Raw genomic sequence first — 17,728 nt, forward strand, 5'->3', positions numbered from 1 at the left:
CTGCTGCGGCAGAAGCTACGTGGGACAGAGGCAGCGTTCAATCTCCCAAAGGCTTAAAGAGCACGAAAGAGCGTTAAAACTACATCAGTGGGATGCATCAGCTGTCGCTGAACATTATGCCTCCAGCCCTGGGCATAGAATAATGTTTAACGTTACACGGGCATTGGCGAAGACGGAATAATATCATCAGCGTCTTATACGTGAATCCGTCGAGATAGCGAAGAAGGCCAAACAACTTCAATAGGGAGGATGGATGTATAACCTCAGCCGCTTATGGAGAGGGTTCCTGGCCCAATCTAATGACTGACGGCTATCGCCTAAAATTCAAAATCGGGTCAACAACAGGTTAACGAAACCTATAATATAAGCTCGGGACGAGAACGGTTTCCCTCCCATTCCCTTGATAACGCTCCCAGTAGGAGGAGTGAAACGTTGAGTGTGAAAATGTTACATACGTAGCAATTCCCGAAAACCACCATCAACATTGATAAAAGAATCCGTGAAAAACTTCATACGAAAAGTAGTGGTTGAATTTGATTGGCCACGCGAAATATGCTTGGAGCACAGCTTACATACTTCATAGCATCAGGATCTATAGTGAAACTCCCCCAACATCTGATGACATCATCCGTTAATTTGTTGTAACTAGTGAGTCAGTTCAAAATATGTTCTGTATTCTGCGATGTAGCTTAAATTGTTACTTTAATTGACAACTCACTTGCATGCTTCACTGTCACAGTTCCTATAACCTCAGCAATAAACTGCTCAATATGCCGCTACAGCGACACCATGGATAAACTGAGCGGACATGAGCTAACGCAACGTTGCAATGCAGTGCATTCTGCAGGATAACCACACTTTTCGATGCCTTGCATGGGTTTATCAACTTACGAACAATTTCTCGGAACATATCTTGCTCATATGTCGAAGATTTACTGTATATGTACGTGATTCAATCATAAGAGCACTTTGACGTGAAACGATTTTCCACTGGCTGCTGTTCATTGCAGTCCACACGGCATTGCAGAGAGTTGCATTTTCTGAACACCGCCTAAATATCACGTGAACGGCAGCTGGCTAGAAGTCATTTTGTCTGAAAGGGGCCTCAATGTAGCATTGTCTGTATTTGATGCGGTAGAAATTTCAGCGAAGAACCGACAGTACCAGGAGCCGTGTAGCGGAAGCGACACACCTCTAAAAATAACCATTATGAGTAGTCCTTTCAGAAAAGCATCAGGGTCTCTTCTATCTTCTCAACCTTTTATTTAATTTATTTTTATATGATATTGATACCCTCAGTATGTTTTAAATAAAACAAGAAATGAGTGCGTAGAATGTTATGATTGCAAAATATATTTGGTTCAAGCAATCTGAGTACAGTGAAACATCTCTTAAACGAAACTCAAGGGACCGAAATTTTGCCGTTTTGTTGATCGGGAGTTCGTTCCCCGGGTGTGATATGCATGTTGCATCATCCTAGGGGCACGGAAATTGAAGGGAGTCTGTTTGCGTTATCTTCATTCTTCCTTCGCACACTTCTAAACAGTGCTGATTTCTTCAACTGCAATGCAAATTGCGGGCCAGAGACCACAATTAGGAAGCCTAAGAGCGTATTATCCAATCACTTCGCGTGCTTTTTAATCGGTTTTCAAAAATCGGTTTCATAATAGGGGAGTTCGTTCATTGGGGTTTTTCACTACCCTGTTTACATAGGCAATTGGCCGGTCCAATAGCAGTTGTTCGTTGAACGGAGTTCTTCGTTTAGCGAGAGTTCGTTAATGTGAGGTTTTACTGTATTTTTTACTACATCTTACGTATAGGCTTCACGAGAGACAAGCGCATTGTGGGGGCCTACTAAGCTCAGGGCCCAAGGCGATTGCCGATCGGCTGACCTGGCCAGACCGCCCCTGGCCATAATCACCAGGGGCAGTTTGGGCTGGCCAGAGCCACTCAAGCTCCTCTGTTTTATGTCGAGAGGTATTTTGTTTTGCAATCGGTCAACAGCCCTTATTTTGACCTCTCTGAGCACAAAAATTGTAGATGCCTGTTCAAAAAGCGTGCTGGAAGTGAGATGATATTCATGATGGCGGCTAAGTTAAGAAATGCCGTTTTCTCTTAAAGGTCGTTTTAAATGGGGCACTTCATTTTGCAGGTTAGCACTGAAAATGTTTGTTGAAATTGCAAGAATGCATGCTCGGGATTAGAGTAGAGGTTAATTTGATGTCTCGCATCCACGCATCCTCACATTTATTCTAGCAATACTCCGCTATACACGACGAAATATTGATTACGCCTCCGTATGTACGTAAGATTGAACAATAGGGAACTTGCATATATTTCAGATATAATCAATAGCCCCAAAATTATATAAAAATATATGTTTGCATATCTCGGTGAAAGTTTTTTTATTATTTTATGACGTGGTTAGCGATATTTAATGCATCAAAGCTCACGAGAATTTTCAAATGCACGTGAGAATCGAAAACGCCCGATGATTGGCTGGTAGAAAAGTGACGTCATAGTTCAGTATGAGGAGGCACGGCCATAGTAGAGGTTGCATACTTGAATACAAGCGACGGCGTGGTTATGATTCATTTATTGAAGTGCAGACGTATCGGAGTTGTTCATTGTGACTTCAGGGATATTATTTGATCTATTTTTTCTTCATTGAAAGCGATAGATTGCGGAAAGATGAAGGAATATGGCTATTCTTAGGCTGATCCTAGGAAGCTTCCTGTTACTGATTCTATCATGATACCAGGGTATTTTAGTGAAACTGTAGACTTCGGCGCCGAAAGACAATGCCGAGAAATGGAAAGGTAGCTGATGTGCATCTGAAATGTTTTATAGTTCATAAGAAAGTGAGACTTGCATGTAATATTGGCGAAAGCGTATACTCATGTGAAATGTGTATTCTTTTCGCAGTCCGTTAGAGTCTTATGGTGAATTTATTTCCACCTCGAAGCTTTCGATGATACTTTCAAATTAAAAATACCTTGCCTGGAGGGCGACAGGAAGCTCTGAGGAAGCCAGACTATTAATGTTTCAATTTAGTAGCGATAATATAGACGAACTTCCAACACAATCTACCATCTTGTGACTAAAAACCCTGAAGCCACTTCCTATTCTGCAGAAAGAATCGGTTAATCGCCCTTCGATCAATATAATAAACACAACGTCTTCAGGTGTTAATAAGTTACTTTTAAATACACCCATGTCTCGTATAGCGCAATTTCGATTAGCGCAATTTCGATATAGCGCAAATTCGTTCCTCGGGGAAACATTGCAACGCAGTGTAGCCTAATCAAAATCTTAAACGCTCTCGTGATAAAACGTGAACTTGCGCTAAGTACACACGAAATTTCTATCAATTTACGCATATTAATATTATTTCTTGCCTCAAATCTTCTTTTTTGTTTATATATTAATCGAAATTCATTGCTGCGCAATTGCCAAAAGTATTACTCGTCATTGGGTCTAGATAGCCGGCCTACCGAAGATTTATCTCGTCTCCTTAACAGAATGATAATAAATAATTTAGATCGTTAATTAAGCGTGGGGCTAGTGGAAATGAGTTTTTTTTTCAGCAATACGGTTTGAGACGTATTTTTGCCGTCGTAGGTTACCGGGCGATTGACTTCCAGGTAGAGAGTCTACGCTTAAGCCTTCAAGGTCATCGGTATTCACGGGGAAGAAATGGAGCGGTGACCGAGTTGCGCATGAATAGCATCAACACATAAAAGGGTCCGCTATAGAGTCTCAAACACAATGGCTTCGTTCCCTCCCCGCAGTCATAGCCCTTCTGCGTCTCAGGAATACAGTTCAGCAGAAGAAGGTGATTTAGATAGAGCCATACGTCAGAGTAAAAACCAAGAGAATATGGCAAAAAATAGGAATGCGTGTAGAAAAATCAAGAATTTATCAAGAAAAACCATTAACCTAGAAGAGGACTTGAGAGAGGTCAATTGCTTTGAAAATGGAGAGCGTCAAAGCGATATTGCGCGGAAGTTTAAACTCACGATGCCTTATTCTGAATAAAGACGAAGCTAAAATATCAGTGACCTCAGCCGCACCAACTTCAACCAAGCGGTCTACACATACGGAAAGTTCATGGTGAATCAGTACAAAAAGACGAGAGTGGTAATCGCTCCGAGACATTAAGTGAAAGCTCCAGTTGGTTCCAGAATTTAAACGGCAAGCAGGTATTTTCAGTGCGGCGATATCAGGTGAATCTGCAAGTGTTGATAGCGCAGCCACCACAACATTTTCTGATGAACTCCAAGCTGTGAGTGAAAGTGGCTTCTTTCCCCCTCAACTAGTTTTTAGTGTTGATGAGACGATATTCTTTTGGAAAAGAATGCATTCTCGTTCATTCATTTTCAGGGAAGGAAAACCTGGGTCAGGTTTCAAGGCATTTAAAGACTGTTTCACGTAGCTGCTAATGACTTGGAGGACTTCAAATTAAAATGATTTATCATTCATAAACTCCGCTAGCTATGGAATGGCATTTAAAGTAGCATTTTCCTGTCATTTCGATGAGCGACAAAAGGGCCTGGGTGACACAATAGTTGTTTTTAGACTAGTTTGAAAAATCATCAACTGCCGGCAACGCATTACGATCCCCTGAGATAGCAGATGTTAGCCCACCCGCACGACAGGATGGAATTTCGAAAGCACGTAAGAATTTTTTTTAACGTGAATAAAAGTCTTTGAATGCGTGAATACTATCTTTAAGGATGTTTTAAACTATAAATATTTATAGAAATAATGCTTTCTAAGGCTTTTTATGGGAATATAGATGTTTTAGAGGAAATTCAATACCCAAGACCTATGCTACCAGGAACGCATCCCTATCTTCCCTATGTTAAAACGCTCTCGTATAACGCAAATTCGTATAGCGCAAAGACCCCAAGGAACGCATCCCTTGCGCTATACGAGACATGGGTGTAAATACTTCCTAAATTAGCATTAGAATCTGCATGTTTTCCAAACAGAGTCTTTAATACATTTTGGGTGCTTCTCTCACGATATATCTGAAACCTACTCTAAAGGTGAGCTCATCGTCATTGCGATTGGTTGTCACTTAAAAATTCCGTATCAGAAATCGTAGAGAATGACCTTTGACGATGACTGTGATCACCTGCACTCACGCTATCACTGGAACCCGTGGTGGAAATATCAAACCAATACAATTTCTAATTGGTTTTAACTGGGGAAAGAGCAACATAGAACTGCAAATTCTTCGGGCAACTTTAGGTTTGACTTTCCCTCAAACACCCCATTTCCCCTGTGGTGCACATCAGGATCCTATCTTTATACGATGGCCTGACAACTTTTAAATGGATCCTTGGTTTATCCTGACAACCAACTAAATGGAAATTGCTGATCCACACGTCTTCCTCTATCTCCACAGTTTCCAAATCAGGGGCCGTGGAGTATTCCTCTTGTGACTCAACTTTTTCTGAAAAGCAAGCAACGGCATAGAATAAAATCAAAGAATGCTGCGATTCATTTTATGTGACCACCTCTGGATTCCATTCGTTTTCCATCTACAACTTCCTTTATCTTTCGAGGTAAACTATGGGACAAGATAATGTTTAAATATTTTCATTAATTTATAACAAAATATAAGTTCTAAAAATACCCAAAAGCCATTTTATTAATCCGCACTGATGAGTGTAAATGAAGATGAATGCTGTAGACGTAGTTGTTTTCCGTTGGTTGAGTTGCAAAGTTCATAAAGTTAAAAAAACGGCTAATTTTTCGGTGCGTGGAGTCATTTATTGCACTGGCCGCGTCTACATTTTTGAATTTTTTTGTAATAAAATCAGAATTTAGGATAAAATTTCCTTTAGAATGACGTATAGTTCATTATTATAGCATGCTGTGAAGCCAGGATATAAATTTGCAAAGTACAGCGGCACATCATTTTGACGCCGACAGTAGAAGAAAACGCTGTCTTCTTGGCTGGCACTCAATGCATGAGGATCAACGTTGCTCTTTATTTTCATATTCCATCCCTTGATTTTAAGCATCATAGAATTTTCTATGTCCTTCCGTAACTGAAATTGAACAAGTGCCATAAATAATTTGAGTCCATCTTAACCATCGAGAAATACCTATCTCGATTTTTGTTGAGAAGTTGATTTTTTATTCTACGGCAGCCGAATTATCGAAAAATCTCAGTTTCAAGTTATTCAGTCAATGAAATATGGAAATATTATTTATATTTAAGTTATCTTCGCTTACATAGCACACGGGGTTATCATTCCGATTATTATACTCTTATTTTTCCGTAACGCTCATCCCGACAGACGGCATGCATCGAGGCTTTTCTTCTAATTTGCTCGGTGGAAATGCTGACAAAAATTTTTTCTGGGGTGTTATTGCACAGAGAAACAATGCACCACTTGTAATTTTTCCGTATTTCACCCATGTTCTCCTTTAAATGCAACATGGCTCTTCCAAACCTGCAGTTACTGGGCTTGGATCTTGGACTCCTATTGAACTATGACGTCACGGCCTAAGATTAGTGGGGGCAGTATTTTTTAGCCCGCAAAACTCGGGAGACTTTTGGGAGTCATTTTCTAGTGTATAAACTGAATTTTAAGCGGAAAAAATTATATTGCGGTACTAAGTGTTTACTGTAATATATCAGCATACTGTTTATAAAAAGTATGCAATTTCCCTATTACGTGCTCCTTGTAAAACGGCATTTGGAATTGGAATAAATCGCTGTATTAAACATGTGTTGTAACAGATTGACTAAGTATTAAGAGCATAAAATGGCCTTACTTCTCAAGATACTTAGGAAAGTGGTTGCGTCTGTTTCAGAAAGTGTTACATGTGTTTGTCTTTGTTGCAGAGGATTTGTTCTCGCTGATTGAGGCTCACGAGGGGCGTGCGTTGAAGCTGTATGTGTACAACACGCAGGAGGACGCTTGCCGTGAGGTGACAATCACGCCCAACTCGGGATGGGGCGGAGAGGGGAGGTAAGTGAACATTCAGCACTCTCGCTAACAACCTTATCACAAAGGTCTTGCTTTTACGAAGCAAATCGTTTGTCCCGGTGTAGGAGCCGATCCAATCTATAGTTAAAGGAACGTCATTAAGAAATTTAAGTTGTTACTTAATCTATAATCCCTGCCCTGGGCCTTATTCATGAAGGCCTTGATTGTGTCGAATCCTCGACAATGTCGAGGTGGCGACGTTCAAGCCTCCACGTTTCCGTAAGTTGCAATTCCACGAAGCATATTGTCGCTGTTTCGAGGCCGCCCTAAACGGAATAAATATTGAAGCGAGGTAGGCCTCGACAATTATTTCGAGTCATGTTTATCCTCAATTTACAAGGATTGCAGCTGCAGCTGACATATTTAGAACCTTATAGTTCAATAGCTGACGTCCGCACAATGGTGATCACGGTCTTATTTCATGTATTTAAGGCGGCAAAATAGGTATAATGATACACATATAATTTTATAATACGATAATTCCAAAAACCGAAGTTTCATGACGTTGTTTCATGAGCTATCACCTGTGAACTAGCCTTAAAGTTATTTTCTGTGAAGAAGCGTTATTAAATATTCGCCATCACGAATCTCAGTCACATTAGAACAATATTTATACATTGGATTTTACAGCCCTCAAATTTGTGAAGTTAGGCAAAACTCATAAACTCCCACTGACTGATTTAGGGTTGTGTCTACGTTCGTGTTGATTTCGTGATTATCATGGGTTGTGTTCTTCTTTCCGATGCATGTTATATGGCTGTGTTTTCTGCTGTAGGTGATCAATGTAGAAATGTTGGAAAGGAGGAAAATCTCAGTAGTATAAGGGAGAAAATGATAACTGAATTGAGGCTTGTTTTTTTTACCTAGACTATAGCTCGCCAGCATGGAAACAACTTACAGCTGTAGAGATAAATGAGTGTGCTTGTTTTGAACTGTAGTACGTGGTGGTTCTCTTTGAACTTGATAATTTATGGAATACCTAGTGCTCTAAATGCATTGTACTTATGTGTGGATAGCATGAGATAATTTCACATTGGTTACGTTGTCATACACTTTGCAGTTAAAAGAATATGAGAACAATGACATTATTACACAAGAATAGCCATTAGAAAAAATTACCCTGGACCGGGAATCGAACCACTATGTTATCCATGTTCTTTAACCTAACTATTGGTTCTCAATCACCTAACACCTAGTGCCGTGAACCTCGGTATAATTGCCATGGGAATTAAGGAACCTGGATAGCGTAGCGGTCTGTGCAGTGGCGCGGAAATCCAAAGGTCTGTGGTTCGATTCCCGGTCCAGGGGAATTTTTTCTCATGGCTATTCTTTTGTAATAATGTCATTAATCTTGTATTCTTTTGACTGTAAAGTGTATGACAACGTAACCGATGTGAAACCCAGCAAGGCCTCATCCATATTCTTCACTGGGAAAACTGAAGACGTTGCATTAAAACTCCAGACATTTGCTGTTGTTTTTTTGTTGTATTGAGTGGTGGAATGAATCTAATTCTGTTTTCTCTCCCTTGTAGTGTTGGCTGCGGTATTGGCTACGGATACCTTCACCGCATCCCGATCCGCAACAACCACGATGCCAGAGGTAAACCGCGTGTCGTCAAGGCAGCTGTCACGCCTCCAACTTCATCCCCCAAAGAACAACCGGCGCAGATGCCAGCTGCAGCGACGCCCACGCAAGCTGTCTCCCCACCATTGGCTCCAGCTGCATCTGATTCCATCCCAAAGGTATGATCAACAACGCCGTGTTGGTTTTACGAGTCATGGCCCCTTTGCGGACAAAATTAGCCATGAATGTAAATGAGCACATTACGAAAAACTAGATTCACAGATTTGGAGCACTTTTGGAGAAGTATTTATTACTGCGTACTCAAGCAGCGAGGGGGGTTTTAGGGGGATAAAAACCCCCCAGAGCTCAGGGAAATTTTGAAGTTTAATCCATTTTACTTAATTGGATAACATATTCTATATTATTATTACAGTATTCTGCCGATTAAGGTAGGTTTCCATGGAGAAAGAAGTGATCTGGGAGTAAGTAACTCACAGTAAGGCCTACTCCCTTTCAATCCATCTAAAAATCCTATTCTTTTCCTTCCCCTCCCTCTTTTCCCTAACACTCTACCCTCTAACACCATTTTCAACATCCCCTCCTCACTAAGTACCCCTCCCATCCATACCTTCTGTCTCCTCCGTACCTCATCTAAAAGATGCCTCTCCTCGCCAACCATATACAGCACTTTGTCGTTCCTTTTCTTCTCCATTCTTCTCCGTACCCTCATCTCGAATGCCTCCAATCTTCTCTCGTCGTCTTTCCTTAATGTCCACGTTTCCGCACAGTAGAGCGTTACACTCAAGATCAAACTCTTCACTAACCTTTTCTTTAAACTCTTACCTAATGATGCTCTCAGAAGCTCCTTTCTGTTCATGAACGCCTCTTTTGCTAATGCAATTCTCTTCCTAATGTCCTACTACTGTGTCCGTTTTCCTCTAATGTACTCCCTTAATAGTTGAAATGCTCAACCAGCTCAAGTTTTTCACCACCCACTTTTATCATAAGTCTCACATTCCTCGCTCGTGATGCTGTACAAAACTGCATAACCTTAGTTTTCTTGTGATTAATCCTCATCCCATATTCTCGCAACGGTTGTATAATGCATCCACTAGGGCCTGAAGCCCCCTCACTGACTGGCTAATCAACGCCTGATCATCTGCGAATCTCACTGATTTGAACATCATTCCTCCTACTTTTATTCCTGCTTCTAATTCATCCCATGCTTCCCTCACCATCTCTTCAGCATACATATTAAAGAGCAGCGGCAAAAGAGGACAGCCTTGCCTCACTCCTCGTCCCATTCTTGCTCACCCAGATTCTCCGTCCGCTATCCTCACTTGCGCAGTCTGGGCCATATATAGATTACGAATCAGTTGCCTATCCCTCCAATCTACACCTATTTTCTTGAGAATATCCAATAACTTTACCCAGTTCACTCTATCAAAAGCTTTTTCAAAATCCACAAACAGGCATACACGTCCTGCTCATATTCTAGGTTCCTCTCGACGAGGGACCTCATTGCATCACGAGTTGACTTCCCTTATCTGAAACCAAACTGATCTTCGCCCAATTACTTGTTTGCCCTCGCCTCCATTCGTCTGTTCAATATCCTAAGCACCACTTTTGCCGCATGCGATATTAGGCTGATAGTCCTGTAATCTCCACATTCCACAGCTTTCTTCTTTTTCGGTAGTGGAATTCAAACCGTCTTCACGAAATCCTCCGGCCAACATCCCTCCTCATAGATCCTGCGTACTAGTTCGAAAAACCTTTTCTTACCTTCCTTCCTTAGATTCGTCAGAAGCTCACACGGGATATTGTCCACGCTTCTTGCTTTCCTGGCCTTTATATCACAAAGTGCTTTCTCTAATTCTGAATCTAATATCCCCGGCCCAAGATTATCCTCCTCCACTTCACTTTCATCCTTTAAAGTCAATCTCTCCGGTCTGTTCCTTCCTTTATAGAGTTCCTCCATGTATTCCTTCCATCTGCTCTGTACCTCTTCTCGCTCGGTTAGTATCCTTCCATCTTTAGCCTTAATTTTAGGCATGGTTGGCCCTCTTTTTCCTCCCGATAGCGACTTAACTTTGCCATATAACGCGCCTACCTCTCCATCCTTCTGTAACTTTTCCATTTCCTCACACTGTCTTTTCCACCGAGGCTCCCTTGCCCTCTTAGTTTCATGTCGTAATCGATTACAGTGGAACCCCGATTTATCGTTCCCGCATTCATCGTTTTCCCGCATTTATCGTTCGCCGCTCCTGGTCCCAAATTAAGTTCCATAAAGACAATGTAATTTTTTCCCGCATCTATCGTTCCCCGAAGTATCATTTTCCTGCATTGATCGTTTGAAGATCGTGGTCCCGTCGAATAATTTTCCCTCATTCATCATTTGATAAAAATGAGACAAAGTGTTTACAACGTGTTATTTATGGCTAATAAAAACAGACACATAGTTTGAATCTTCCCAAGGAGATTGGAATGCGATAGGGAGAAGCAGAGTGCCGTGGGATAGTTACATTAGCGCATTTCCCAAGATCCGGTATTCCCCTCCATTCAGCACTCGCCTCCCCCCGGTTGAAGCTTTCTTCTTCTCCGAAATAAAAAAAGGTCCCAGCTCGAGCTGGGATCGTATTACGAAGACCTTAGCTTCGAAAGAAAATACAGTAAACTCTCGATTATACGAAGCAGGATTTTACAAAGTTTTCGATTATAATAAGTGATGGTGCGGTCCCGGCGAAAAGCCTATGGTAAATACATGGTGCTATTCGATTATACGAAATGTTTAGAATTTACGAACTTCGGATCGGTCCCCAAGAGCGAAAGGCATTCGTTTGTACGAACTAAGGTGAAATATTTGTCAACAAAACTAGTTACGCCGGCGTAAGTAGCTAAAAAAATCAGCGCTACCAACTGTGGTTCATCAAAAGTGTGAAATCGTAAATCATAGTGCAACTTTGGAGGGAAAGGGTTTGCCTAAAACCTCACGGTGGGAATTTAGGGGAAGTAGGACTTAATTAAAATATCGCGACTGACATAATGCCCCTATTTACTTGCCTATTCGTAAACATCGCATCGACAATACTTCGTAGTTTAACATGTCAGGAAGGTCGCGCGGGGTATTTTGTGCACTCCCAATTAACCCTTTGCACTGCTGTGAACGTACCTGGTGCGTTTGCAAGGCAGGCTGCTGTGAACGTACTTCGAAGACTACTTGACTACTTTTCGCCGAAGCACTTCGATGGGTCCCTAATCCGGGACCCTTTCCTCGACGAGCTCACCCTCGCTGGCCCCTCTCTTCGACCCTCCGAGCATGGGGCCTATCTCCCCAAAAGTGACCGCTCTGACTGCATTTTGAAAATCTATCAATCAATGCCATCATCAAAAATAATTGTTTGCATCGCACTCCTGCCAATAAGGCATTCAAGTATGTCTCTGAACCGTGTTTCTGCGATGAGAAATAACGATTTTGTTAACTTTGCTAAAATGGCCAAGTTAATAAAATTGTCATTTTTCATCACAGAAACACGGTTCATAGACGTACTTTATTTCCTCCACTACAATCGCAAATTGCTGGAAATCGGCCGAATTCCCTTTGATAGCTTATCATGAGGATGTTCTCGAGGTTGGTAATTGATACAACGAGCCTACTAGAAATTCTACCGCTATAATATCACGGCTATGGTTGATTCGTTACGTTATACCTTCAGGAAGCTGCAGGGGATAAAATTGCGGAGGATATTAGAGGCTTAAAAGATGATTTTGAAAAATTCTTGGAAAAAGCAGGAAGAGCACTGCGTGCACCATCAAACGATTATATTGCCCTTTACAATGATCTCCAGGCTTGCGACAATGGGATGCCGGTACATGCATCGGATGAAGCAGCGGCCGGGACTAGTCATAATAGCAGTGACGACAAAGATGAAAGTGAAGTAATTTCACCAAATAAAAAAGAAGTACACGCTGCCCTCCAAACATTAAGATATTTTGATCTGGCTAACGAGTTAGGTCCCCAATTTCATTCCCATTTATGCAAGTGAGAAACCATGGTGGAAGCGGCGATGGAGAAGGGCAAAAAGAAAAAAAATAACAGATTTTTTAGTAGTATCTTTTCGTGTATATAATAGCCTTCCTGAGTAAACAACTTAAATATCTTAAGTATTGGGCTCCATTAACCACCAACTTATTTTTCAGGCTACTCGTAATGTAGATGCACTTCTAACTCTAACCATGAGCTTTTTTCTCGCGCGTCTCCCAGTTTTCCCATGCCGAGAGATCTTTCTTTCCAAGTCTTTGTTTACTTCCGGCGGCAGCGGCCTTCTGCTGATCTTGCTGACACCCATCTTACGCATCCCAAACCCCTCCTTCCCCAGCATTTCCCATTCACTCCCCCCCTAAGGACGGAGCTTGAGTGCGTCGTAGAAAAATAAGCCCCTCAAACGTAAACTGAGGCAGAGCTGAAGGCCCTTTCCCCACCCATCTTTCTCCTGCCCCCTTCACCACACCATATTCTGACCACTTCTTTCCTCAGGCAATCCTATCCCACTCTTATTCACCCCACCCACGTTCCCCGATTGTGGAGAAGGGCATGGTTCATCTTTACCTGCAACGGGGGTAAGTTATTAACCGGAGAGAGGCTGAAGAAGTATCTTCCACTATCGGTGAAATGGTGCCGCGCTTACAATTGTCTCTCTTCTTATCTGCTGACGTTTCGATTGAAATTATTTTCTTTGCTCTTTCCTCTCTACATTTATTTACGATTATGGCACGAGTATTTTTTAGTGCTAAAGCTAAGAAAATCTTTTCTTTACGTCAATGATTCTTTGCATAACTTTCAATACGGCGGAGAAAGGGACACGAAAACTAAATGAGATGAATGTACAGGTTTTTGCGTGTCATTTTTGGGAATTCACGCAAGTGAACCAATACTTCACACACGTTGAGAAATGATGAAACATATCTTGTAGAAAAACAATCAATGCGGATAATAACATTTCTCTCTTTATTTCTCCGATAATGGAAAATGTTTCTCCTGTCGTTTTCCGGTTGTAACCTTGCTCCTGTGGGCATAAAAGGAGAGAGAAATACTATATGAAGATAGCACTTCACACCCGGTATGAAGAATATGGTCCGAATGAAGAATGAAGTCTTTCGTAGCAACATTTGCTAAGATGATTGAGCACAGTATACTGTGCGGATATATCCGGACGAAGAACTCGAACAGAATTTACTTCAAATATTCGCCAGAAGATAATCATATCCTACGTAATTTATAATCGTATCTGAATCTCAACAAAAATAACCAATGGAAAAGATAGCACATTCAACTGAATATACAGAGTAACTCGAAATATTAACTTACGAAGGTTATTTTGGAAACGGGTGGAGGCCCTCGTTTTTCTTTTTTTTTCTCGTCACTAAGCGATAGAGGGCGACATAAATGGCGGTTAGGACGGCTGCCGCTAAAATTCCGTGGGTGCTGGAAACAAATATATATATCTTACGCTAACTTAATATTTGTTATTCGCTCCTAACCACAAATTTATAACATTAAATTCTTATAATAAACTTTGCAATTCAATATTTGATTACGTTTTCTAAACTGGTCGGGAATTTCTTAAGCGATCGTTGATGTTGAAGTATGAACGAGAAATGGGAATTTTATGGTGGTATAATTATTTAGCGATCTTTCACAGCATATATCGATAACAAAATGACTTTACTAGGAATAATATCGAGAATAACCGCCGAAAACATTTAAATAAGACCACTAAAGACAAAAAAGGGCGGAAGAAACAAAAGCGAACATTTTTTCGTGACTTATGAAAAAGGTTTGAAATTACGAAACTCGATTTTACGAAGCGCCAATTTTCCGGTCCCACTGACTTCGTAAAATCAAGAGTTTACTGTATCAAGTTACTCGAGAACAAAAGAAACCTTTTTCACGCCTCCCCCTTTCTCGACCGCTGACTTTTTTTTAGCTGACTCGCTTCAAAGATCCCCACCTCTGGAGGTCAACTGCTGCATGAATCACCGATTAGCCCGAAAGGTGTGTAAAAATGAATTTCAGCAATTGGTATTATACTTTTATTAAATTGAGATATTAGTGATGTGCACGTAATTCAAGAAAGATTCATACCAAACACGACTTATTTCTAACGTTATTTAACCATTTTAAGCAAGGAAATAGTTGGAATAATATGATGGTGATTTCCGGCAAATATCGATATCCTTGCAGCTGATAGTGAGCTTCATGGCAGTTGATGCGGATTTTTTTCGAAAACAGGGTTACAGGATCTGGTTACAATTTACGAGTTATGCTACAAGTCTCACTTGTCTGAGGTGCTAAGGAAGCGAAATATTCTCAGGATATTTTGTTTCTCGCTACTAGCAATCTGAATTCATCTGCTCATTTAGAGCTACGCTACTTATTGTTAGAAATGAGTGGGTAAGTTGCCTTCTCTATCGGATAAAAAATTTCATTGCGCAGTCATATGGTCATGCTTCACCCTCTGCAGTAAGCTCTGCCGATGCCGCACGCGATAGTATCAGTGCCGAACTTCACCTCGTAGGAGTGGTTCCGTACTTTCCGGGGTGGATTGACTTAAAACTAGCAAGTGTTTTCCGTGTGGGTTCAATGGAGTCAGGTTTCAGTTTCATTAGTTTTATTCTTATTTGTCTTCGGACCATGGCCCTTCCGAAGACATAAGTGAGAACTTTAAAAGATGTACTGAAAATAATTGATGATGAAGAAAAGAATCCGGGCTAGAAATGTGTGAATATTACAGTACGCCTCAGTATGTCCGCTAGTACATGACGGCAGGGGTGGGGGTAGAGCAAGATCCCTGGTGAAAACAAGAGGTGGGATGAAGCCGAGGATCAGGTGGGCGTGCCGCAAACGATTAACGCCACATTGCCTCAATCATATTAAAAATTTAATTGCTTGAAAGGAAGATTTCAAATAATAAACTATTAATGGCCTTCTTGATCCATCTCATAACCAATCACTGCGATGGCAAAATCAGTTGTTTGAGGCACGCATGCAAATTTCTCTCATAAATACGTGTACTGGAAATGGCATTTGATGGATAAGAATTTTTACATCAGACAGAAATGCATAATAGCAGTGAAAATTCCGAGTGGAGTGCAAACATTTTTTAGCAAGGCGGCTCGTTCCTTTAGGATATTTGAAAGAGAGATAAGTCGAATCAACAAAATGACCTAAGTGTTTCGATAAAGTAATAATATTCCTGTAATCAGCTAAAATCTCGTTTGAATCCATTAATGAATATCATAATTCGCAAAAATCCAGCGGATCCTGGGACATAGGCAACCCGGACTAACAATCCCGCATCGATCGTTTTCCCGCATTCATCTTTTTTTCATCCATCCCCCTGAAAAACGACAGATCGAGGTTCCACTGTATTTAGTTCCCTATGCATTCTTTTGGCCTGTTCTGTGTCCGCGTTCTTCCACTTCCTCCTCTCCTCCATTTCCCTTATCATGTTCTCCGTTATCCACGGCTTCTTTATCCTTCTACTGTCAACGTAACCAATTGACTTCTCAGCCGCTTTGATTATTCCCGTTTTAATATTATCCCTTCTTTCCTCAACAGTCTTCGTACTTTCAATCTCCCATATACTAATGTCCACTAGTTCCTGTTATTCTCTCCTCATACTCCCCTTCAGCGCTTCTAAATTCCATTTCTTTGCCTTCCTAACTTTCTTAAGTCTTTTGAATCTTACGTTGTGCTTCATGAGCACTAGGTTGTGGTCTGAATCCGCATCAGCTGCTGGGAAGCTGCGCGAGTTTTTCACACTGTTCCTAAACCTCTGTCTTACCATAATGTAGTCTATTTGATATCTCCCCACATCCCCTGGACTTTTCCATGTGTTTCTTCGCCCTTTATGATGATTGAACCACGTGTTTGTGATGAATAATTTGTTTCTCCTGCTAAATTCTGCTATTTCATTTCCATCTCTCCCTTCCCCGACTGAAGCGTTCCAGTCCCCCATCACTACCAGATTTTTCTTACCCGGTGTGTCTCTAATTATTTCCTCGAGCTGTTCATACACCTCGTCTACTTCTTCCTCCCTATGATTGCTAGTGGGCATGTAAACCTGGACCACCACAAGGTTGGTGGGCCGTGCCTCAATTTCTACCACCAGAATCCTTTCGCTTACCTGGTCTATACCTACCGCACGCTTACCCATCTTCCCGTTTAATACTAAAGCTACCCCTTGCTCCCATCCACTATATATAGCCTATACCCATCACTCCAATAGTCCCCCCCATCCCTCCACCTCACCTCGCATAATCCTAAGATATCTATCCTCCCTTTATCCATTTCTCTTTTGATATTTTCTAACTTCCCCACCCTCATCATTGTCCTCACATTCCACGTCCCTGCATTTATAGCCGACTTCTTCTTCTCCATCTTCTTCTTGGTCGTCTTTTCTTCTCTCTTCATTGCTGCTGATGATGATAAGTCTCTGCAAGGATTTCGCATGTTGACGAAGCCGACCTCGCTGCCGTGCCGGACACCTGCCCTTTGCGGATGGGTCCCGGACGATGAGATTCCGTGACTCATTTGGTTGTACTCCATGTTTTCAGGGAAGAGATAGTTGATGGGGATTGCCACTTCCATTCCAACAGTGTTTTTCACATCACAGCATCACGTGGACTACCTTTCATCTGGCTCCTACCATTCGACCTATCTGGCATGGGTGGCCCTACTGGGAATAATTTAGAATTAATCCTGCCAGTGCACTTCTAGGGGTCATAGGAACGTGCAAGCCTTTCCACCGCGACTAGGTTGTAGCCCAAGGGAAAGGATATTACTATGTATAAACAAGATATTCTATATTACTAATAGAATAGTATAAGGATCAATAAAATATAATATCCCTCAGAAAGCTGTAAAACTCACCATTTTGAACCATACATCTTTGAAATTCTGCAATTTATTAACCTCGCACCTACCGCTTATCCTGGTGGTTCTACAACCCCCACTCACCCCGGTATTAGTTGCACCTAAACCCCCATCAGCCTTAATTCCTATCTGCACCCCTGCGATGAATGTTCAGAAAGTAAGTTCCGTAAAGACATGATAAAAGAGAAAGTGCAAATACTTCAAAGAAATTTATTGCAC

At 41.4% G+C, this 17,728-nt stretch overlaps 1 protein-coding gene across 1 annotated transcript in view; it reads left to right on the plus strand.

Annotated features, from left to right (window-relative positions):
- The window catches only part of LOC124158268 (Golgi reassembly-stacking protein 1-like), an 87,397-nt gene that overhangs the window by 29,928 nt on the left and 39,741 nt on the right, over positions 1–17,728 (plus strand). Inside the window, exons 5-6 of the mRNA XM_046533463.1 lie at positions 6,866–6,992; positions 8,543–8,753. Coding sequence (XP_046389419.1) covers positions 6,866–6,992; positions 8,543–8,753 — 338 coding nt within the window. The remainder of the gene's footprint in view (positions 1–6,865; positions 6,993–8,542; positions 8,754–17,728) is intronic.

Source organism: Ischnura elegans, chromosome 4, assembly GCF_921293095.1.
Source record: "Ischnura elegans chromosome 4, ioIscEleg1.1, whole genome shotgun sequence".
Classification (NCBI taxonomy): domain Eukaryota; kingdom Metazoa; phylum Arthropoda; class Insecta; order Odonata; family Coenagrionidae; genus Ischnura; species Ischnura elegans.